Genomic DNA, 22,907 nt, shown 5'->3' with positions numbered 1-22,907 from the left:
GTGTGATTCCATCTAACCATGTAAACACAGTCACAGACGCGGCAGTACCCACATATAGTACTGCAGACCACACAAGTGGACTAGATGTTTGGACTTGTAGGTAAAATATATTATCTATATATGTATCTAGAAAGTGCCGTGATCCTCACAGAACTGTGCAAATAGGATTAAACATCTTCACTGGCCTACATGGTACAACTGAAGAATCCAGCCGCGTGCGTTGTTTGCAAACAAAGCTTAGTCGCGTGGAACGTCTTACCAAGGTGAATTGTGGGAAATGAAGTTCCTTTGTGGTGTTCCGTGCATAGACTGTGTGGTTCCTGCCGTTGGTGGAGACTACAGAACTACATTACCCATTGACATGGATTAACCAGCTGACGTTTGAAAAGAAGCGTTTGTATGTGGCATCAACACTGAGCGCATCAGAATCCTTTGTGTTGTGGTTGGTGTCGTATATAAAACACGGGATGATCCTTACACTCTTTTATATCCTATTTATCTAAACCAGCGAACTCAAACAGACCTGCTGACATACACTAGTGATGGTTTACCTGCTCTCAAATGTGGGAGTATCAACTTTATTTTTGTTGTTGTAATTTTTGGAAAGCGTGTCTTCTTTGAGCAAGGTACGTTTAAAAGTTAACAGCTTTTCTGGAAATGTATCGGCATCTGTATACTTTCTTACATATTTTATTACATATTTGATTTTTTCTTCAATTGAATTTTTCGTATTCTCTCTAATGTAATATGAGATTTGCGTTTGCTTCATTAGCGTCAGGTTAGATTCAACAGGTAACAGGTGGCAGAACCATAATGAACATCGGTATTCCGGACAATAACTGTAATTATGTAAATTGTTACTCTTGAAATAGGGCTAATTTAATCAGTATTTGTCTACTATGAAGTTTAGAATTTTGTAAAATCAACCAATTATTAACATAACATAACATAGTCACGTCATGTATGTTTGTGTAGTCTTGAACGCGCGTTAGAGGACAAAGACCTGCCTTCATTTGGGAGGGAAGAGGTCTAGAAAACGAGCGGAACCCGCGCGAGCTTCTCTTCTGTCGCGTGCGTGTGTGACCTCACAATGTAACTGCGTTCCTTCTCTGTGATGCAATGATCGTGCAGCTCGTGCTGCCATCACAAACACAGTGTGCAAAGTTTCAAGAAGTCAGTGTCTAGAGATAAATAATATATACAATATAGATACAAAATATAATATACAATATAATAAATATTACAGCTGCATGTTGTCAGAATACCGTGTCTCTTGAAACGTAAGGATACTGTACCTCTGAAATGTGAGGATACTGTATTTCTGAAATGTGAGGATACTGTATTTCTGAAATGTGAGGATACTGTATTTCTGAAATGTGAGGATACTGTATCTCTGAAACGTCAAAACAACCTGAGTGGCATTTTTTCAAAAAGGGATGGCACAATTGTGTAACACACTTTATCTGTCTCTCTGTCTCTCTCTCTATCTCTGTCTCTCTCTCCATTTCTCTCACTCCCTTTTTCTTTCTTCCTGTCTCAACTCCCATCTCTCTCTCCCTATATTTTCTCTCTCTTTTTCTTGTTCTTTATTTCCCGCCTTCAAACATTGTGAGATCTTGTGTAAACACTCCTCCCTCCAGCTGTGAACGAGTTGTTTTTCTCATTGGTTCACCAGTACAGTAACCTGAACATGTTGAGGTTTACGCAGGAGTACCATCTCCTTGTCCCGTGTTGTGCTTACCTGGTGTAGTTATTTAAGTCAACCTTGCTAAACCCAAGACAGTGGGTGCCAATGAAAAACATCTTCTACCATGACATATCTGGTAGCTTCATGCTCTAAGCAGGCTTGTGTTTGAATGTGTGGGTGAAGTTTTGCAGGCATGTGTTTCTTTTCAAGCTTTGGGTTTAGTGTGTGATGCAGTGTTTCCAAATCTCAGCAGTTCTGTGAGATTCTTCCCTGCTCTGACATGCCTGCTTCTAAGTAATTATGAAGGACTTTGCCAGTAGAATTAAATCTGTTAGAGCTGGTGAGTTAGTACCAGTAGAATCTGGTCTGTTGACAGCAGGTCTATTGGTGGCAGGTCTGTTGACAGCAGGTCTGTTGACGGCAGATCTGTTGGTGGCAGATCTGTTGGTGGCAGGTCTGTTGGTGGCAGGTCTGTTGACGGCAGGTCTGTTGGCAGCAGGTCTGTTGGCGGCAGGTCTGTTGGCGGCAGGTCTGTTGGTGGCAGGTCTGTTGGTGGCAGGTCTGTTGACGGCAGGTCTGTTGGCGGCAGGTCTGTTGGTGGCAGGTCTGTTGGTGGCAGGTCTGTTGGCGGCAGGTCTGTTGACAGCAGGTCTATTGGTGGCAGGTCTGTAGTGCTACGTAATTTTCAGCACTGGGTAATGCTCCTTCAGGAAAGCCTTGTGTCCTCTCAGTTCATGACAGAGCTCTTTTTTAAAGAGTCTTAATGAAGTATTAGGTTTTCTCATTTAGTCGGTTACACTGACCTCATGGTGCATCATGTAACAGGAAAATACAACAACATGTGAAAAGATGTCAAATGCTGTTTTATTTCAACAGTTGTTGGTAAGTGCTGATCACTTATTTACGTTTTATGCGCTGGTTGCTGGTGTGATTGTTGGCAGGTGTCCTCGTTTGATCAGTAGAAGGATTGTCCCGAGTGTCCTGCGTCCCGCGTCCCACCCAGACATGGTGCTGATTCTGGGCCGCCGGCCGACCCGCGAGGAGACGGGCGTCACCGCCAACCCGCCTGCCATCAAGCGCAAGGTGCTGGAAATGGAGCCGAAGGGCACCGGTGACGTCTTCGACCTGTCGGCGGCTCCGTCCCACGCGGAGGGCCTGCTGCAGGTGCTGGACGAGTTCCGCGCCAGCCGTCTGTTCACGGACGTGGTGATCTGCGTGCAGGGCCGGGAGTTCCCGTGCCACCGCGCCGTGCTGTCCGCCTGCAGCGGCTACTTCCGTGCCATGTTCTGCAACGACCACCGCGAACGCCACGCCAGGCTGGTGGAGATCAGCGGCGTGCAGGCTGAGGCCATGGACGTCTTCCTGCGGTACCTGTACAGCGGACGGGCCCTCATCAACATCGACAACGTGCAGTGCGTCTTCGAGGCGGCCAGCCTGTTCCAGATCTCCACGCTGCGGGACACCTGCGCCTCCTTCCTGGAGGAGCAGATGGACCCGTGTAACTGCCTGGGTCTGCAGCGCTTCGCCGACGCCCACGCGCTCAAGCAGCTGGCCAGCCGCTGCCGGGCCTTCGCCCTGCACAACTTCCCCGAGGTGGCCCAGCACGAGGAGTTCCTGGACCTGCGGCGGGAGGAGCTGGAGGAGCTCATAGCCAGCGAGGAGCTGCGTGTGCCCAGGGAGGAGGTGGTGTTTGAGGCCGTCATGCGCTGGGTGTACCGCGGCGTGGAGGCCCGTCGTGCTCAGCTAAAAGACCTCCTGCAGCACGTCAGACTTCCTCTACTGCACCCCAACTACTTCGTCCAGACGGTGGGTGGAGGCCGTCCTGCCACACGCACTCTCACCCGAACGTTCAGCATCCTCGTTACTGTTACCTATAGTGTGCAGCGTTCACGTTAAATAAAGTTGGATATTGAACAGTGTTGCATCCCTGTTACTGCGTCATACTGCCTGTGATGGCCTGGCAGTGTAGTGTCTTTGTAGCGGTGTGTAACGTACGTGTTATGACGCACGTATTACACCCACATCACATCACTATGACATCAGCATTTTTTACTTTTTACTGCATAACATCTCTTTAATGTAATTGAATAATAAGTGTAACAGGTGTGTCATGTAACAGGTGTGTCGTGTAACAGGTGTGTCGTGTAACAGGTGTGTCGTGTAACGGGTGTGTCGTGTAACGGGTGTGTCGTGTAACGGGTGTGTCGTGTAACGGGTGTGTCGTGTAACGGGTGTGATGTGTGTCGTGTAACGGGTGTGTCGTGTAACGGGTGTGAGGTGTAACAGGTGTGAGGTGTAACGGGTGTGATGTGTAACGGGTGTGAGGTGTAACAGGTGTGAGGTGTAACGGGTGTGATGTGTAACGGGTGTGACGTGCAGAGGTGGGGACTCAAGTCCTTCTGACGCAGACCGGCGTTACTTGAAATTCCAAGTTTCAGACTTGGGACTTGAATTGACGGTTGCCTGTCTTGACTTGAGACTTGACTCGGGACTTGAGGATAAAGACTTGGACTTACTTGAGACTTGCAAAACACTGACTTGGTCCCACCTCTGGTGACGTGTAACAGGTGTGACGTGTGCCTTGCAGGTGGAGGGCGATCAGCTGATCCAGAATGCTCCGGAGTGTTACCAGCTCCTGCACGAGGCCCGTCGCTACCATGTGCTCGGCAACGAAATGATGTCACCACGGACCAGACCACGCAGGTGCCTGTTGTGTGTGTGTGTGTGTGTGTGTGTGTGTGTGTGTGTGTGTGTGGTCTGTGTGTGCAAGGTCACGTGTATGTGTGTGCTCATACATTCATGCATTCCTACACATGCATTCGTGTGTGTGCGAGTGCATTTGTGCATTCATGTGTTCGTGTGTGTGTGTGTGTGTGTGTGTGTGTGTGTGTGTGTGTGTGTGTGTGTGTGTGTGTGTGTGTGTGTGTGGGTCTGTGTGTGCAAGGTCACGTGTATGTGTGTGCTCATACATTCATGCATTCCTACACATGCATTCGTGTGTGTGCGAGTGCATTTGTGCATTCATGTGTTCGTGTGTGTGTGTGTGTGTGTGAGTGTGTGTGTGTGTGTGTGTGTGTGTGTGTGTGTGTGTAGGTCTTGGTCCACTGCTCCATGAGTAATGCTGGAGCCTGTTTTGTTTCTTGCTGTTGCCTCTGGCTGTGATTTGGGGTTCGTGGTAGAACTGTATTAGTAGACACTCTGGGTCCACCAGTATCAGTGTACATAGCTAGAGGGCTGTGTGTGTGTGTGTGTGTGTGTGTGTGTGTGTGTGTGTGTGTGTGTGTGTGTGTGCTCTGAGTTTTTGTGACTCTACTGTTTACAACTCTCTGGATGTTCAGGTCTGCTACACACACCCTCTACCATGCTTCCACCAGTCTGTTTCTGCTTAATTAAGCCCAGACAGGAGGGAGTGGTCTCTCCACCCATGGTGTTCCTCTTCAGAGAGGCCCTGCAGTCTTTAGTAAAGAAGGGTTGGAGGAAGCCTTAGCCCCACCCTTAACCCCGCCCTTTGCTGTTAGACCCCGCCCTGATGTTGGAGAACTAACAACCAGCTAGTTCCCTACAGCCCAACAAACATCCCATTAGCTGTGCTGCACCTGTGTGTGATAAGAGGGAAGTTTCTAGAACGGTTTGCCGCATTCACAATGCCTTGTTTGTTCTCTGGGGATTTTCATATTTTAAAGTTTGCTGGAGGGTGTTTGGCTAGTGCCCATGTTGTTGACTTTGCATAAGTGGCCTACACGTGGAACCAGGTTCTAATACCCTCAACATCTGTCAGAGATGCTAAACCTCACACTCGCTGCAGGTCCACGGGTTTCTCGGAGGTGATCGTGGTGGTCGGAGGTTGTGAGCGTGCGGGGGGGTTCAACCTGCCACACACGGAGTGCTACGAGCCAGTCACGGGCGAATGGAGATCCCTGGCCAAGCACCCCGAGTACACCAAGTCGGAGTACGCCGTGTGTGCGCTGCGCAACGATGTCCTCATCTCAGGTAAGCTCCGCCCCTGATGCCCCGCCCCCTACGAAGGCCCGCCCCCTTACAAGCAGAGCCATGTGTGCCACTTCTGCTCCCTGCGTCACAACATAAATGAACGGAGTCGGCCGCTTTGACCTGCACATTTGACCTTTGACCTTACAGGCTCAGCTACTGTAATATGAGGTTAATAGGTTGTCACGACATTGTGTGTTTGACGTCTTGCTTGGGGGGGAAACGCCCAAACCTTGGATGATGTAACACACTTTTATGCTGACTGTTAACAGTACGGAGCTGAAACACACGCATACACACACACACACACACACACACACACATACACACACACACACCCACACACACACATACACACACACACACACACACACATACACACCTCTCTAGCAGTCCTGCATTATCACAAATGTCTTGCTACAAAACACAGCGCATGTGTAATGCAATATTTGTTAGACTCCTCAGTCAGAGGCATGTAAGTGTTCTGGACTAGGAGAAGTTCGAGCTGTTTGTCTTCTCTGCGGGGGGGGGGGGGGGGGGGGGGGGGTGCCTGGCCTGGCCTGCTCTGCTCTGCTCTGCCCTGCTCTGCTCTGCCATGCTGTGTTTCCACTAAGAGTTTTCAGGCACAGAAGGACACAGTTCGTGGAAAAAAGGAAACCACACGTTTCCAAGAGATCTGCCCGCTGCCCTTGGGGTTCCGCTCTGGCATGTCCCGGATTCTCATTGGCTGAGATTTAGGAGGGTGTTTACTCTGATTGGCTTAACCAAGAGTATTCCCCATGACCCATATCACCATGTGAGTTATGCTGAGATTTCACGTGCACTGGAAGTTACATGTGTTTTTGTACTGTTGCTCAGAGTCTGAGTAGAGAGTAAAGCCCCTCTAAGTGGGCTTTAATATGGATGTTGTATAGTCGTGGACACTAATCAGAGTGAGATACAGTTTCATGAGCACATACAAGCAGAATAGAATAGTTAAGGTCTGACTCACGTGTGTGTGTGTGAAGTGTGTGAAGTGTGTTTGGAGCTTGGCTGCACATTCGGTGTATCGCCCATGATCTGTGGCTGTTGACATCTTGCAGAAACACACAGGCTGGTATCGTTGTACCCTAAGCATTCCCAAAAACCAAATGTTTAAAATGATTCACATGCTGACAGCTGAGGTCTGTGTGGGTGTCACAGCTGTCACCTCCTTCCACTGGCCAAAACATATAATATGCTAAATCTAATGAAACGAGGATATTTAGTGCAGTTAAGGTGCACATGGAGTCTGTGTGTGTGTCATGCTGCTTATCAAGGATATGACCCCCCCCCTCATCATTCCTCACTGTGTTTCCTGATAAAGGGTAAAGGTTCACCACACTCATCATGAACATTCTTGTCTGAAGATCTCACCTCTCCTGACACGCGGACAGACGTGGAGGTCCTGGTGTGTTTGTTACTTGTGTGGTAACCCTGTTCTTAGAGCTGTTCTAAGAACAGCGACGGTAATGCATGTCTGACCCACCGGGCCGCCCGGACTGGTTAGTGCATCTCTCTGGTCTCCTTCAGAGATCCTCTCGTCTTGAAGACATTGAAATGTTTTGCTGAAATCTTGCATGTTCTGTCTTTCACTGTGTCCACCTGAGCATCTGTCAGTGGTGTGCCTGTGGGCTATAAGCTGGAGTGTTCCCGATATGGGTCTGGAGAAACACACAACCTGTGAGGTGTGTGTGTGTGTGTGTGTGTGTGTGTGTGTGTGTGTGTGTGTGTGTTTGTGCGTGAGCCAGAGGGAAGTGGAAGAGAGGAATGTGTGTGAGTGTGTGTGTGTGTGCCAGAGGGAAGTGGAAGAGAGGAATGTGTGAGTGTGTGTGTGTGTGTGTGTGAGTGTGTGTGTGTGTGTATGTGTGTGTGTGTGGGCACCAAAGGGGAAGAGAGGAGAGGAGTCCGGGCTTGTTTGGCTCGTGTTTGGTTTTGAGTGTCCCTCACCGTCTCAGCTCAACTGCAGTACCTGGAGAAACAGTACAAGACATGCTCGATCTAGCCCTGCGCAAAACAAGGAAGTTTGGCTTCTCTTGCATGGTGTTTATAGTCCTCTAAACAGTCAAAGCTGTAGCACGTGTCCGCGTCCAAGTGCACATACACACACACAGGTACATGGTTGATTACACAAACAGACGAGCATACATGGGAGTCCTGTGGTTAAACATTACTATCTCTTTCAAGTCCACCTAATGAACAGCTAATGAGTGTTTTTGTTTTGTTTTTGCTTGAATTATAAAAGAAGAGAAACTGAGAATCTTTGTGTGGTGTCTCAGAGTTCTGAACAGATCACTAACAAGCTCACTGAGATCTCACTGAGGCGGATGTCAGCAGCACTCTGAGGTGTCTCTAAACGTGCTTCTAGTGAAGTATCAGTGTCGACAGCTTTAAGCTCGGCACAAACCAAGCACGACTCACAACTTCGAATCAAGTTCACACTGGAGTCTGCTCCATTACAGAGCTGTACAGTAGAAAAGTTGGAAAATAGATGATTCAGTGTATAGATGATTCTGTGTGTCTGACTTGTCAGGAGAATCACCAAATCTGTCACTCATTGGACGGGTGAATCTAATCAGTGAGCTATAGGTCTCCACTTTCTAAAGCTTTTGTTGTTTTATAGGTTGTTATTTGTTTGTTTGTTTTCCAGGTGGGCGTATCAACAGCAGCTATGTGTGGATGTACAACTCTCAGCTGAACCTGTGGATCAGGGTCGCGTCGCTCAACAAAGGCCGCTGGAGGCATAAGATGTGTGTCCTGCTCGGGAAGGTACGCCACACTCCGCAACAGAACCCGTGCTGATGAGCTCGAATTTCCTGAAATCCTGAAATGCAAAAGGATGTGAGTTTGTTCCTGAGGGCGTTATTATCTGGAGGTTTTCCACCCTGCAGTGTAGTTGTAGCTCGGATCCAGCTGAACTAGCTCCTGTAGAGAAACTCCCACAGCACAGACAGTAGTCTGACTCTAGAGCAGTAGTCTGACTCTAGAGCAGTAGTCTGACTCTAGAGCAGTACTCTGACTCTGTAGAGCAGTACTCTGACTCTGTAGAGCGGTAGTCTGACTCTGTAGGGCGGTAGTCTGACTCTAGAACGGTAGTTTGACTCTGTAGAGCAGTAGTCTGACTCTAGAGCAGTAGTCTGATGCTGTAGAACGGTAGTCTGACCCTAGAGCGGTAGTCTGACTTTGTAGGGCGGTACTTTGACTCTGTAGAGCGGTACTCTGACTCTGTAGAGCGGTAGTCTGACTCTGTAGGGCAGTAGTCTGACTCTGTAGAGCAGTAGTCTGACCCTAGAGCGGTAGTCTGACTCTAGGGTGGTACTCTGACTCTGTAGGGCGGTAGTCTGACTCTGTAGAGCAGTAGTCTGATGCTGTAGAACGGTAGTCTGAACCTAGAGCCGTATTCTGACTCTGTAGGGCGGTAGTCTGACTCTAGGGTGGTACTCTAACTCTGTAGAGCGGTAGTCTGACTCTGTAGAGCGGTAGTCTGACTCTGTAGAGCGGTAGTCTGATTCTCCAGATCTGCACAGATGGAGGTGAAAGCACCTCTACATGAGACTTCATATCCTGATCCGTTTGGTTTCTGATACTTGTACACATGACAGTGCCCCACAATATAAGTATAATAAAAGCATTTGATCATTTAATATTAATAAACAGTATTTATTTTATTTAATTTTGTGAACATGACCTTTGGTTGCCAACAGAGTACAATAGCATATTGTAGAATTCATGCTGTTTTGGTTAAAGCCCTTGGAATGCTGAGTTCATCAGACCCCTACAGGACTTGCACAAGGATGAAATGATGTCACTCATATGGTCGGCATTATTCTTAGCATGCTTTCTTTAAAAAATCCTTTCTTCACAGCGCTGGAACGAACCGATCACTTTAAGTCCGAACCCAGTTGGAGCCTGGAACCTCCTACACCCTTACTGCTAACACATGGCAAACCTCGTTTCCCCATTTTGTTTGCATATGCATTTACATCATAGAATATTCATGTTTAGATATGATTAATTATGAGGACATGTGGAGAGAGACTGATTTAGGTCTGTGGGTGTGTTCATATACATATTAAAAAAACCAGGGAGCCAGTCAATCCTCAGAGACCCAGTTCATAGAACCAGGCTGTTTGTGTGGTCCTCTTCCACGCATTTCTGTTTCCTCAGGCACCAACACTAGCTGTAGCACCAGACTAGCGCTAACACTAGCTGTAGCACCAGACTAGCGCTAACACTAGCTGTAGCACCAGACTAGCGCTAACACTAGCTGTAGCACCAGACTAGCGCTAACACTAGCTGTAGCACCAGACTAGCGCTAACACTAGCTATAGCACCAGACTAGCGCTAACACTAGCTGTAGCACCAGACTAGCACTAACACTAGCTGTAGCACCATATTAGCGCTAACACTAGCTGTAGCACCACACTAGCTGTAGCACCAGACTAGCACTAACACTAGCTGTAGCACTAACACTAGCTGTAGCACCAGACTAGCACTAACACTAGCTGTAGCACTAACACTAGCTATAGCACCAGACTAGCGCTAACACTAGCTGTAGCACCAGACTAGCACTAACACTAGCTGTAGCACCATATTAGCGCTAACACTAGCTGTAGCACCACACTAGCTGTAGCACCAGACTAGCACTAACACTAGCTGTAGCACTAACACTAGCTGTAGCACCAGACTAGCACTAACACTAGCTGTAGCACTAAGACTAGCTGTAGCACCAGACTAGCACTAACACTAGCTGTAGCACCAGACTAGCACTAACACTAGCTGTAGCACCAGACTAGCACTAACACTAGCTGTAGCACCAGACTAGCACTAACACTAGCTGTAGCACCAGACTAGCGCTAACACTAGCTGTAGCACCACACTAGCGCTAACACTAGCTGTAGCACCACACTAGCACTAACACTAGCTGTAGCACCAGAGTAGCGCTAACACTAGCTGTAGCACCAGACTAGCGCTAACACTAGCTGTAGCACTAGATGTCTTCCACCTGTACTTTGTATTTGTTTGACTTTGATACACTTGATCCATAGAGGATTATCATTAGATTAAAAACCACTAAATGACCTGCTAAATGACATGACTGGCCTAAAATTGCCCAGTTGGCCCAAACAAAAAGTGAAGTGGAAGTTGAAACCACACACCCCACTAAAGCGGTGGGTGGGGTTCCTGACTGGAGACCACTGTCCATCTGTTGCCTTCCACAGTCTGGGCTCCCTTTGGTCTGGTCTCCCATGGGGTTCTTCAGTTAGACCGTTACTGTGGAGGTGAAAGGGACCTGGATCTCTGTCTGGGTTTTCTTCTGTTGCACTAGCTTTCTGTTCATCATCTACTTAGCAGAGAGGACAATGTAAGAGCAGACGTGTGTGTGTGTGTGTGTGTGTGTGTGTGTGTGTGTGTGTGTGTGTGTGAGTCTTGCCAGATTTTAAGAGCTCTCATTTGTTTGGAGAGTTTGAGAACAGGCTGGCGTCCCTATTACACTGGCATCCATGAACCATGACACACAGCGCAGACAAACCCCTTAAGTATCTGTTTCCTCTTGTATGTTAAGGGTAAATGAACTACAACTTTAACAAAATCACCATCTGCAACGGCTTTTGTCCTGTGTGTGTTATCTGTAGATCACCAGCGCGATAATCACACTCGTGATAAATACACCTGTGCGCTGTCAAATAACAGAGTTTAACTACAGGACCTGAACAGCAAGAGCTTGACGTGTGTCACACACACATGCCGGCACTGTATTTGTTTTTGTGTCCGTATAAGAGTGTGTGTGTTTGTTTGTGTGTGTGTGCAGGCGTACGCCGTGGGCGGCTACGACGGGCAGTCGTGTCTCAGTAGTGTGGAGGTATACGACTCCTTCTCCAACCGCTGGACGGAGGTGGCCGGGCTGAAGGAGGCGGTGAGTTCTCCAGCCATAGCGAGCTGTGCAGGAAAACTGCTCGTCATGGGCGGAGAACCGGACGAGAACAGCTGCTCTGACAAGGTGAGACACGGTGGAGGCCTCTTGTGTGCAGGTGTTCTAACAACATGGTAGTTATCGCACACTCAAAAATACACACACAGTCATTTGTTTGCTGGTTAATGGTGTGGACCTGTTAGACGGTCTGGTCTGGCACAGTCTGTTGTGAACAGATGGATAGCAGAAGAGCAGTGGACATTCTGTGCTAATCTCTGATCTGTAACCAGAGATGCACAATTCACACTGAAGCCTTGCAGCCGGTACTGGAACCTGTGTGTGTGTGTGTGTGTGTGTGTGTGTGTGTGTGTGTGTGTGTGTGTGTGTGTGTGTGTGTGTGTGTGTGTGTGTGTGTGTGTGTGTGTGTGTGTGTGTGTGTGTGTGTGTGTGTGTTAGAGAACAGATCTACACTGAGGATGTACTAATGGGTCCCACACTAAGCCCCTCCCACACTAAGCCCCTCCCACATAAAGTCCCTCCCACATTAAGCCCCCTGCTACATAGAAAGAGAAAGAAAGGGAATGAGGAAGCAGAGATCGAAAGAAAGGAGAAAGATGGATAGTGATAGCACCCAAAATAAAACATTTTTCCACAGTAGTGTAGGATTTTGTAGAACATTCCTGGTCTGGATATCTAAGAGCCATCTTGTCCCGTCTTTTATTTAGCAATGTAAGGAATGTTTAACAATGTTTATCATAAAAAGAGTACATGCTCTGTTATTAAATGCATATTATAATCACATGTGTGCGTTTGTGTGTATGTGTGTGTGTGTGTGTGTGTGTGTGTGTGTGTGTGTGTGTGTAACCCTCAGGTTCAGTGTTATGATCCAGAGAAGGATTGCTGGTTGCTAAGAGCAAGCCTCCCTGTTGCTAAGCGCAACATCACAGCCGTGTCTCTGAACAATCTGGTGTACGTGTGTGGCGGCCTGACCAAGAGTCTCTACTGTTACGACCCAGTCCAGGACTTCTGGATGTCTGTGGTCAACACCTTCAGCAAACAGGTACAGCTCCTTCACACACAGCAGTAACAGTGTGTGTGTGTGTGTGTGTGTGTGTGTGTGTGTGTGTGTGTGTTACTGGAGGATAAATGAGGTGTATAAAGTGCTACGTGTTGCGTATGAAGGAAGCATCTATGGGGGGGGCCAGATTACACAACACTGCTGTTGAAACATTTCACTTTAGGCTTTTGAAGATGCATTGAAATTATAAATAGGTAAGACTAGATGTCTTTTAACAAGTGTGTGTGTGTGTGTGTGTGTGTGTGTGTGTGTGTGTGTGTGTGTGTGTGTGTGTTTAGGAGTGCTGTGGTATGTCTGTGTGTAATGGAAAGGTTTTCATCCTGGGTGGCCGTGGGGAGAATGGAGATTCTAGCGACAGCATCGTGTGCTATGACCCGGCGTCCGGCATCATCACGGGCGTGGCCAACATGCCCCGCCCCATATCTCATCATGGCTGCATCACCATACACCGCTACAATGAGAAGCTACATCGGACCTGAGACAGAAGCACACACACACACACGCGTACACACACACGCACTCTGATGTTTGTGTGTGTTTTATGGTCTTTTTTTTTCCTTGTGTAATCATTAATCTATTTTTAAGCCTTTGAAAAGAAGCACGTTAATCTTTTTGCTTGTTTGCTACTTTGACATATTTTATTTTCTTGTAGCCCACCTTTCCCTCCCTCCCTCTCTCTCTCTCTCTCTCTCTCTCTCTCTCTCTCTCTTCCTTTAGCCTCTCTCCGTGTGTTACAGATGTAAAGACACTTACAGACAGACTGCTGTGATTACCCGTCACTCAGCATACCTTATGTTGTGGTCAGCTTCTAGAAACTTGTGTCTTTAAAGTGTATTCCAGCCCTGTGGAGCACCACAACTCACTCCTATTTAATTCTGTATTTTAAGATTGTATTACAAATTATTATTTTTTTTTTTTACTTTATGCCTTGTTGAGATTATTATCTTGTACTTTGTATTTTGTCATATTCATAAGTTATGTTCTTGTCTTATTTTTTAGATAAATACATCAGTTTTATTACTTTTTAAATTATATTTGTATATGTCTTCTTGTTTATTTTACATTTATTCTGAATCCATACAGTGATGTTTTTTGCCATACACATGAGTTCTGAGTGTGTGTGTGTGTGTGTGTGTGTGTGTGTGTGTGTGTGTGTGTGTGTGTGTGTGTGTGGGTGGGAGTGGACCCCCCTGCTCTAGGTGTCCAGATGTCTGATGGGAGTCCTGCTCTTTTGAACATGTATACATCACACTGACTTTTCTCTGTCCTGATGCTCATATTGATCTTATAAAAATTGAGCCTATAAAAATTATTATGGTGTGTGTGTGTGTGTGTGTACAGTCTATGGTTTGGACACAGTGCATTCTCAGAACTGTATTCAGCAGTAACCATGGAAACATTTTGGCTGATTTGAATGCACAGTGAAGCCCAGTGTGATGGACAGTGTTTGCTCTGGTCAGCAGCGCAACATGAGATTGCAGATTCCTCTCCCACATCATTATGGCTATGAATCTTTGAACTAGTATCTACGCGTCTGCACAAACCATTGTGCCTTCTGTTTTTTATTTGTTTGTTTTTATAGAACCAGTCGTGCACTTAATGTAATAATGTATATGGTCATTTTGCTATGTCAGTGTACATGTATTGATTTGTCATGTGTGTTTATTACATGTTAGTAGTCTAACTTAGACCCGCTGTGTATAGTACAGCGTTAGCACCTATCTGCCCTCTGCCAGTGTTGTTGATGTGAATGGCTTCATGTTTCGGGTTTGTGTGTTAACTCCTGCATTCCTGCCCCTCAACTACAGAGGAACTGGTACTTTATGAGCACAGACAAGAATGTCTCGTTGACATTGACATATTGAAGAGTCACCTGGAGATATTTTTCCAGTACCAGTTCTAGAGCCATGGTACAGCAGACACAATGCTGAAAAGACACAATGCTGGGAATGTGTTTCATGTGAAATGTCAAATATTTGTTGAATCACATGACCAAATTAAGAGAGAAACAAAAGAGAAAGAAGTAAAGGGGAAACTATGCAGTGCAGTGAGATGTTGCTACAGAAATGGAGCACTGGTTTGATTTATCTGACCTGATCAGATTAGAACAGGCACATAGTTTTGAAGAACAATTTTCTCTGGAGCTCTGATGTTGTTTCTTTAGTGTTTGTGTAATGGTTTCTTTATTCTACAAGGTCTTTCCTTTATTGCAGGAGGAAGTTTTCCTCCTGTTGCTGGATAATGTGAGCAGACGTTTTACGACGTGCAGTGATGATCTGGACGTGGGGACGGGGTGGAGACTGAGCCAACATTTCAGATCCTCAATAATGAAATGACACCAAGCTCTGACCTGTTATACTGCACGTCTGTCTAAACGACGTGCCTATAATAATTGTCTATAAAATGTAAAATGATTTGTATTGCGAAAACTCTTATTATCTATTACTCTGTTATTTGACATCCACCATTCCCTATAAAACAATAATTAAGTAATTACGGGTTCAAGGATTCAGAAGGTAATTGGCTGATGATTTCTGCAATAACTCAGACTCAATCCCATTATTGCTGAATTTTGTCTTTTTATTATATGCAAGCTAAAGCATCTGTGTATATGTAAGAAAGAGAAAATGTGAGCTGTCTATTGTATTTTCAGTCATTCACCAATGTGCAGTTCTTGGCAGTCTGTTCTTTACTGACATTTCAATAAAGTCATTTAAACAAGCTCAGTTCATGTCAGGTTTATGTCCGTGTCTAAAAGCACTGTCCTTCCCGCTGTGCATTGTGGTTCGCTCACCCCACATCATCGTGATGATATTTCAGATATGCCTTACAAAGGGGGTTATTTCAGACCGTCTCTTCCATGGAACTGCGGGAGTTCTATAGCCCCAGTTCCACGGAAGAAGGATCCGTGTGGTCACAGAAGAATTCACCAGAGAGGACGTCAGTAATTCCAGCTGTGATTGGTTCAGCTGGTACACATTGCAGTCCTAATTACCATCATCGTTGTAGACCCCACTAACTGGTGTTAATGGCTTTGAGAGTGTTGACTGCTTTATCCTGTGTAGATATGTAGATATTGTTGTTTTTATTTGAATATTTGTTTATAATGATCTTAAACTGTTTTTAATTGTATTTTATTTGTATGTATTCCTGTAAAGCACTTTGTGAGTTACTCTGGAAAAGTGCTATATAAATAAAGTCTTACTTACTTACTTACTATATGTGGGTGATACTTTGAGTCTAGTTTCTGCTTCGTGGTTCCAGTGTGACTGACTGGCTGGAATAGTGTGGTCGGCTGGTGGTAAAAAGAGGAAAATGGATCAGTATATAGGGAACTGGACTACTGTAAAACCAACACACTGATACTAGGGCTTATCCAGTCCTGGGAGAACCATGAGGCAGAAACCAGATGGAGAGCAACACCCCCGTACACGGGGTAAGGCAGCTCCTCCAGAGACAGGCCAACGGGAACAATATGACCAAAGCCACGACACCTGTGTGCCTGCAGTCATCTGACACCACACACACACCACAAGCTGGAAAACTCAGATCATATTGACATTTTCTATCAGTAGTGTCTTCTAGTACCTTCTAGTAATTGTAACAGGACCAACCGGAAAAAACAGCACACCTGTTATAAAGGTGATTATATCTGCATGTAACTGAAAGAGCTATGTGTGTGTGTGTGTGTGTGTGTGTGTGTGTGTGTGTGTGTGTGTGTGTGTGTGTGTGTGTGTGTGTGTGTGTGTGTGTGTGTGTGTGTGTGTGTGTGTGTGTGTGCAGGGGGAGTGTCTATAAGAGTGTCGTATAATCTTCACTGGCGCCAGCGCATTTGTGAGTCTTACTTTTCTTATCTCACACGCTCAGTTTCCAGCCAAGTACCGGCATCCACGCGCCTGTGCTTTGATGTCGCCGTTGTCACCGGTAGTCAGAATCATGGCTGTTTCAAAAGTGGCGACAGTTGAAATCGGAGTTGTTTAAGATACGTTGTAAAAACAAACAAACAAGCAAACAACAACAAAAAAGCTATGACTGCTTCGACCAAACTTCGACCACTCGCTTCGAATAAAAATAACATGCCCTCATATCAAACTGGCATCATATTCCGTAATATAAAGTTATAATAATAATAATAATAATCTTTATTTGTATAGCACCTTTCATACATACATGGAACTCAAAGTGCTTTACAGAATAATTTAAAAAGAAACATTAAAAGGAGGCAAAGATAAGAAGACAAAAATAAAATATTAAAAGAAATTAAAGATAAAAGGAAACAAACACAATAAAATAATGTAATAAATAATTGTTATATATATATATATATAAAATAATAGACAACATAATGTAATAAAGTAAATAAGACTGAACAGAGTTAGAGTTTCTTAACTAAAAAGCAGATCTAAACAGGACGGTTTTGTAGCTCAAAATCTTTAAAAGGGGTTCCCAATCTCATCTGTATATATTATTTGGTTTCTCTTTACTAAATCATGTGCAATTAAACGTAATAGCTCATTAAAATGCTTGTTTGTTTGATCATGTAAATGATGTACCTCGGAGGTTGACCGGACAGTAAAATGTTGCGAGTTTTAGCCCCATCTTCTGGCCATTTCCTGAAATTGCAAGGCCTAATTCTCCAAGTCCACGGCTTTAGCGCAGATGGAGTATCTGCTGTTAGCTTGGGCTCAAACTACCGTCAATACAAAACAAATTACTGATAATAAATCGCATACCCGTTACTGAGAGGCCACAGTCCCAAGACCTACACCCTCTGGAGAGATTTAACACACATGAGACTACTCTGTGCTTTGTGAACCGACTGGCAAAGTAACTTTATAAGCGTTTGTGTGTGTTTTCGTGCGGTGTTGACAGGTATGTTCAGTTGTTTGTTGTTATTTACCCTGTTGTCGCTCTTAGTGCAGTTTGCATTACAGACTGACTGTGATTAAAGCAAAATATGAAGTCTTCATTCCGCGGTGCCGCGGTGGTTAATTCGCTTTTTCTTGCATACTTCTGGATTGTTCTGTTAGCCGGAAGCTAACCGGTGGCTAAGCTAGGCCTTGAGCCGCACCGGGCTTTCCTGAGGCGGCAGCCCGCGTAGAGCGCGTTATATCGGCTCTTGTGCTGTGTTAGCTTAGGCTAGTCAGCTGAAGCTAACGAGTCCAACTTGGCCTAATGATGTTTTCTCCTCACATATGTGAACGTATTATGTACTTTAAATATTATCTATTTAAATTATTATTATTATTTATTATTTTCGTATTTATATTTTCACGTAGTTTTCATAATTTCCATGGTAAAAGTAGCTAGCTGTTAGCGTAGCTCCAGCCTCATCAGCTAACAGCTAACGTGCTCGCTAGCACTGCTGAAGCGGGCTGAGCGTAAGCGGCAATAACGGTGTAGTGTCCAGATTTACACCTTAAACGGGGCTTTCCCCCCCAACACAAACATTTATTTGTTTTGCATGCTAGTTTATTTAAACCCACATATGTATGAAACAAGCGTATATGGGAAGTGTAAATATGAATGAACGTTTTAATAAAGTTTCCGTCTTTACACCTGGTTGTTTGATCGACAGATCAACCGACATGTCTGGAGTGAAACGGAAGATCGAGGACAAGGACCCGGACTACGAGGACATCGCACAGGTGCAGGACCCCAAGAGGGGGAAACTACTGGAGCAGAGCGGTGTGTTCAACTCCTCCGCCGCTCACTTCACCTTATGAGTGTGACATGTTGTCGTTTCCTTCTCCCTGCAGTCATTTTTACTTTATTTTACATTATGTTGAAATGTCACACTGCCACGCCGCTGTAAACTTGTTGTTTGTGTCTGATCTCTCAGCCCGCGTTGCTACTATACAGAAGATCGAGGCCATAATCAGACACCAGTTCTCTCTGGAGATGAAGAACAAGGAGCACGAGATCGAGGCCATTGGCCAGGTAACTGTGACGTCACCGCCATTGTGACGTCATCCCGCCACTGTGACATCAGAGCTGCTTAGCGCCGTAAACGTGACGTGAACTCCGGTAGGAACCTCCCGAGTCTCTTGGCTGTCTGCTCGCGCTGTTGAGAGACGGAGAAACGTTTGAGCTCACGTGCAACATCGCAACATTGATTTGTTCCATCAGAAACGTTGCTATAGTGCGCTACGTTCAAACAGAGAAATAAACGCCTAATGCAAATTCTCGAGACTACGTGCAAATACGTTCAGATGGAGTGTGTGTGTGTGTGTGTGTGTGTGTGTGTGTGTGTGTGTAAGTAAGAGATAGAGAGAGAGAAATGTATATGGGAGAGAGAGATATGTAAAATATGGGAGACACTCTTACACTATGATAATGTATGAACATAATATTCAAAATATCATATTCAGTCATGATACCCACACCTCTGTCCTATGGAGTAATTTCCCTATATATAAGTATAAACAGTACAGGTGATATAAACAGTATAGGTGACATTTGACAATGTAAGTGTGCTTGCGTGATCCAGACAGCAGTGGGTTTTGTGCCGTCTGCCTTTTCCCAGGGTTGTCCCTCATTAACCACAGGGGGGCGCTCTTTAACACATTACCATGCACCCCCTCTGGTGTAACATGTATCTGTTACACTAGTGTAACTGTTTGATGTTACACCAGTCAAATGCATCATCTAAGCGTAACGCAGTCATAAACGGTGTGTAACGTGTGATCATTCACCAGGCCACGCCCTGCTCACGTGCACGTTCCCAGTTTGACTGTGTAAACTGCGTGTGCGTATGATGGTGGGTGAGACCGTCTCCCTTTGCTGGGACCACAGCACCTGTGTGGGGTGCGTGTGATTGGACGACTCCATCTCCATAGACACACTTTGCTTTCTCCTCCGCAGCGTCTGAACGAGGCCAGGCGTATGATGGACAAGCTAAGAGCCTGCCTCGTGGCCAGTTACTATGCCAACGCCGGCATACCCAAGCTCTCTGAGGTAAGGTCACTGTCACACTGTTAGAATTAGCAGGACCACGGGCTAAATGACACAGATTTAAAGGAATAATAATAATAATAATAATAATGTGTTGATATCACAGGTCACAGAGTAGACATACATTGTCAGTAAAACTACTTGACTTGATATCAGAGATCAGAGTCCCTGTGTTTTCTAGAGCAGGGTAAACCCTCAACACAGACGTGTGCGTTCTAGAGCAGGGTAAACACTCAACACAGACGTGTGCATTCTAGAGCAGGGTAAACACTCAACACAGAAGTGTGCGTTCTAGAGCAGGGTAAACACTCAACACAGACGTGTGCGTTCTAGAGCAGGGTAAACACTCAACAGACGTGTGCGTTCTAGAGCAGGGTAAACCCTCAACACAGACGTGTGCGTTCTAGAGCAGGGTAAACACTCAACACAGACGTGTGCGTTCTAGAGCAGGGTAAACACTCAACACAGACGTGTGCGTTCTAGAGCAGGGTAAACACTCAACACAGACGTGTGCGTTCTAGAGCAGGGTAAACACTCAACACAGACGTGTGCGTTCTAGAGCAGGGTAAACACTCAACACAGACGTGTGTGTTCTAGAGCAGGGTAAACACTCAAAACAGACGTGTGCGTTCTAGAGCAGGGTAAACACTCAACACAGACGTGTGCGTTCTAGAGCAGCGTAAACACTCAACACAGACGTGTGTGTTCTAGAGCAGGGTAAACCCTCAACACAGACGTGTGTGTTCTAGAGCAGGGTAAACCCTCAACACAGACGTGTGCGTTCTAGAGCAGGGTAAACACTCAACACAGTGTGTTCTAGAGCAGGGTAAACCCTCAACACAGACGTTGAGGTTCATCCTGACTCTGTTTTCTCACCCTTGCAGCCCTCCAAGACTGACCCGTCCGTGCTGAACCATCCTGCTATCAAACGTTTCCTGGACTCACCCTCACGCTCCCCCTCACCACTCAACCACGGCTCAGAGGCGCCCTCTGGTGGCCACTCAGAACCAGAGTCCCTCAGCCAGCACGGCGAGGCTTCTGATGCGGCCGAGAGGGACGGCCAGGCCTGGAGGGGGGAGGAGCCAGGCAGGCAGGAGCGCAGGCCGGGACGAAACACGGGCAAGGTGGGCGGGGCCAACGGGGAGGGGCGGGACTATGATCAGTGTTGAAGTGGGTTTGTGTTGATGATCGGCGTTATTGATCTAGTGTGGAGTGATTGTCTCACCTGCATGTCATGCCGTCTCTGAAACACCGTACAGTGTTGAGTGAGTTTACTGAATACATAGATGAGTGGCCATACGTCTAGCAAACAGCTGTAGCTAAAACTTTACCTCGGGATACCTGTTGAGGTTACCTGTTAGACCACGGGACGTGTCATAGGATTTGAATGTAGTGACACGACACGGAACATTCCAGTCATTAAAACTGGAGTCACTGGCGTGTCCTGAGTGTCAGTAGATCACTGAGGAATGATTCTCAGAACCATTTTCTCTCTCTCTTTTCTCTCTTTTCTCTCTCTCACTCTGTCTCTTTTCTCTCTCTCACTCTGTCTCTTTTCTCTCTCACTCTGTCTCTTTTCTCTCTCACTCTGTCTCTTTTCTCTCTCTCTCACTCTGTCTCTTTTCTCTCTCTCTGTCTCTTTTCTCTCTCACTCTGTCTCTCTCTTCGCTCTCACTCTGTCTCTTTTCTCTCTCTCTGTCTCTTTTCTCTCTCTCTCTCTCTTTTCTCTCTCTCTCACTCTCTCTTTTCTCTCTCTCTCTGTCTCTTTTCTCTCTCACTCTGTCTCTTTTCTCTCTCTCTCTGTCTCTTTTCTCTCTCACTCTGTCTCTCTCTTCTCTCTCACTCTGTCTCTTTTCTCTCTCTCTCTGTCTCTTTTCTGTCTCTGTCTCTCTAGGACACGTTTGGGGTTCCATCGTCTGTGGAGCAGCAGGTCACCCACCACGCCACGGGAGACGAGATGTCACGCCTCTACGTCAAGAAGACCATCGTCGTGGGCAACGTTTCGAAGTACGACACCCCCCCCCCCCCCCCCCCCCCCCGCCCCACCTGTCCACTCTTAATAGCTAAAGGGGGCGTTCCCCCCAGCACCTGTAACCCCGCCCCTGGAGCAGGTGGTGTGTTGAACACACTTGTTAAAACAGCCTGTGTACACAGTGCCACTATAGCTCACCTGCCAGAAGCAGAGATAAACACACCTGTTAAAAGAACAGACACCAGTGATCTCCTCCCAGCAGTGTGTGTGTGTGTGTGTGTGTGTGTGTGTGTGTGTGTGTGTGTGTGTGTGTGTGTGTGTTCGTGCAGCACTGGTTCTTTAAGGGGAGATGAGGGACAATTACTCTGCTGACTGATAATGATTGGCTGTTCAAATATGTATTCTCCCACTTTCTCACACACACACATTTACACCAAATACACACACACACACACACACACATAAACCTGTTGGGGTGGTTTTGCCTGTGGTGGAAATGAAGATGGTCTTGTTTAAGCTGCAGCATATTTATCATCATCATGTATCTTACAGGTGTGTGTGTGTGGGGGGGGGGGGGGGGGTATTTAATTTAATACGAATAACAAATGTTCATGAACTCAGCTTGGCACAGATCCTGTTAGTGAGTAGATGTCCAACAGAAATAAAAGGGTTATGACATACATAATCACCATACCAACCCACCCTCCCCCCCCCCCCCCCCCCACACACACACACACACCACATTCAGATAATCTGAATACCTTCAGATCTATAGCTGTTCTCTTTTAGTCTGTTTTTGTATCTCTCCATCACTCTCTCTCTCTCTCTCTCTCTCTCTCAGTGTTTGTTCATCTTGTTTCTCTATACTTCATACAGATGTAAAGCTGTGTGTGTGTGTGTGTGTGTGTGTGTGTGTGTGTGTGTGTGTGTGTGTGTGTGTGTGTGTGTGTCAGGTACATAGCTCCAGACAAGCGTGAGGAGAATGACCAGTCCACACACAAGTGGATGGTGTATGTGCGGGGCTCTCGGAAGGAACCGACCATTGACCACTTTGTGAAGAAGGTGTGGTTTTTCCTGCACCCCAGCTACAAGCCTAACGACCTGGTGGAGATCAGGTAGCTACTCACCTGTACAAACCTCCCCCTCACTCCCCTGTGGTCTCCGCCCTGCTGTAACACACCTGAGTGGAGTCTGAAACATGAGCAGATTTCACAGCTTTTGTTCAGCTTGTTTCTGCCTTGATCCGCTCGACCCGAAAGGAGAACTGAGAGCGCCCTCTAGTGGAGAACATCTAGTA

The 22,907-nt window shown here is 46.2% G+C and overlaps 2 protein-coding genes and 1 long non-coding RNA gene across 5 annotated transcripts in view; 2 read left to right on the top strand and 1 right to left on the bottom strand.

The window, feature by feature from the left end:
• Positions 1-384: 384 nt before the first annotated feature.
• Positions 385-13,996, top strand: klhl24a (kelch-like family member 24a). Its single transcript, XM_076981793.1, has 8 exons — positions 385-626; positions 2,629-3,493; positions 4,275-4,390; positions 5,493-5,677; positions 8,343-8,461; positions 11,505-11,693; positions 12,478-12,666; positions 12,963-13,996. The coding sequence occupies exons 2-8, from the start codon at positions 2,693-2,695 to the stop codon at positions 13,161-13,163; spliced, it is 1,800 nt and encodes a 599-aa protein (XP_076837908.1). The 5' UTR covers positions 385-626; positions 2,629-2,692; the 3' UTR covers positions 13,164-13,996.
• Positions 13,997-15,898: 1,902 nt separating this feature from the next.
• LOC143483081 (uncharacterized) lies at positions 15,899-17,374 on the bottom strand. Its single transcript, XR_013122381.1, has 3 exons — positions 17,238-17,374; positions 16,530-16,624; positions 15,899-15,979 (listed from the first exon to the last, which is right to left on the bottom strand). It is a non-coding gene; the product is annotated as an uncharacterized LOC143483081 (long non-coding RNA).
• The window catches only part of yeats2 (YEATS domain containing 2), a 37,157-nt gene continuing 31,583 nt past the window's right edge, over positions 17,334-22,907 (top strand). Inside the window, exons 1-7 of one of the 3 annotated variants that reach the window (XM_076981792.1) lie at positions 17,334-17,556; positions 18,263-18,332; positions 18,527-18,624; positions 19,549-19,641; positions 20,523-20,762; positions 21,533-21,645; positions 22,564-22,725. In XM_076981792.1, the coding sequence (XP_076837907.1) occupies positions 18,586-18,624; positions 19,549-19,641; positions 20,523-20,762; positions 21,533-21,645; positions 22,564-22,725 (647 nt within the window). In that variant the 5' untranslated portion in view covers positions 17,334-17,556; positions 18,263-18,332; positions 18,527-18,585. Of the gene's footprint in view, positions 17,557-18,262; positions 18,373-18,526; positions 18,625-19,548; positions 19,642-20,522; positions 20,763-21,532; positions 21,646-22,563; positions 22,726-22,907 lie in introns of all 3 variants that reach the window. The other 2 variants (XM_076981790.1, XM_076981791.1) reach the window with 2 other exon arrangements.

The sequence above is a fragment of the Brachyhypopomus gauderio genome, chromosome 19 (assembly GCF_052324685.1).
Source record: "Brachyhypopomus gauderio isolate BG-103 chromosome 19, BGAUD_0.2, whole genome shotgun sequence".
Taxonomy (NCBI): Eukaryota; Metazoa; Chordata; class Actinopteri; order Gymnotiformes; family Hypopomidae; genus Brachyhypopomus; species Brachyhypopomus gauderio.
This window is presented reverse-complemented; position numbering and strand designations above follow the sequence as displayed.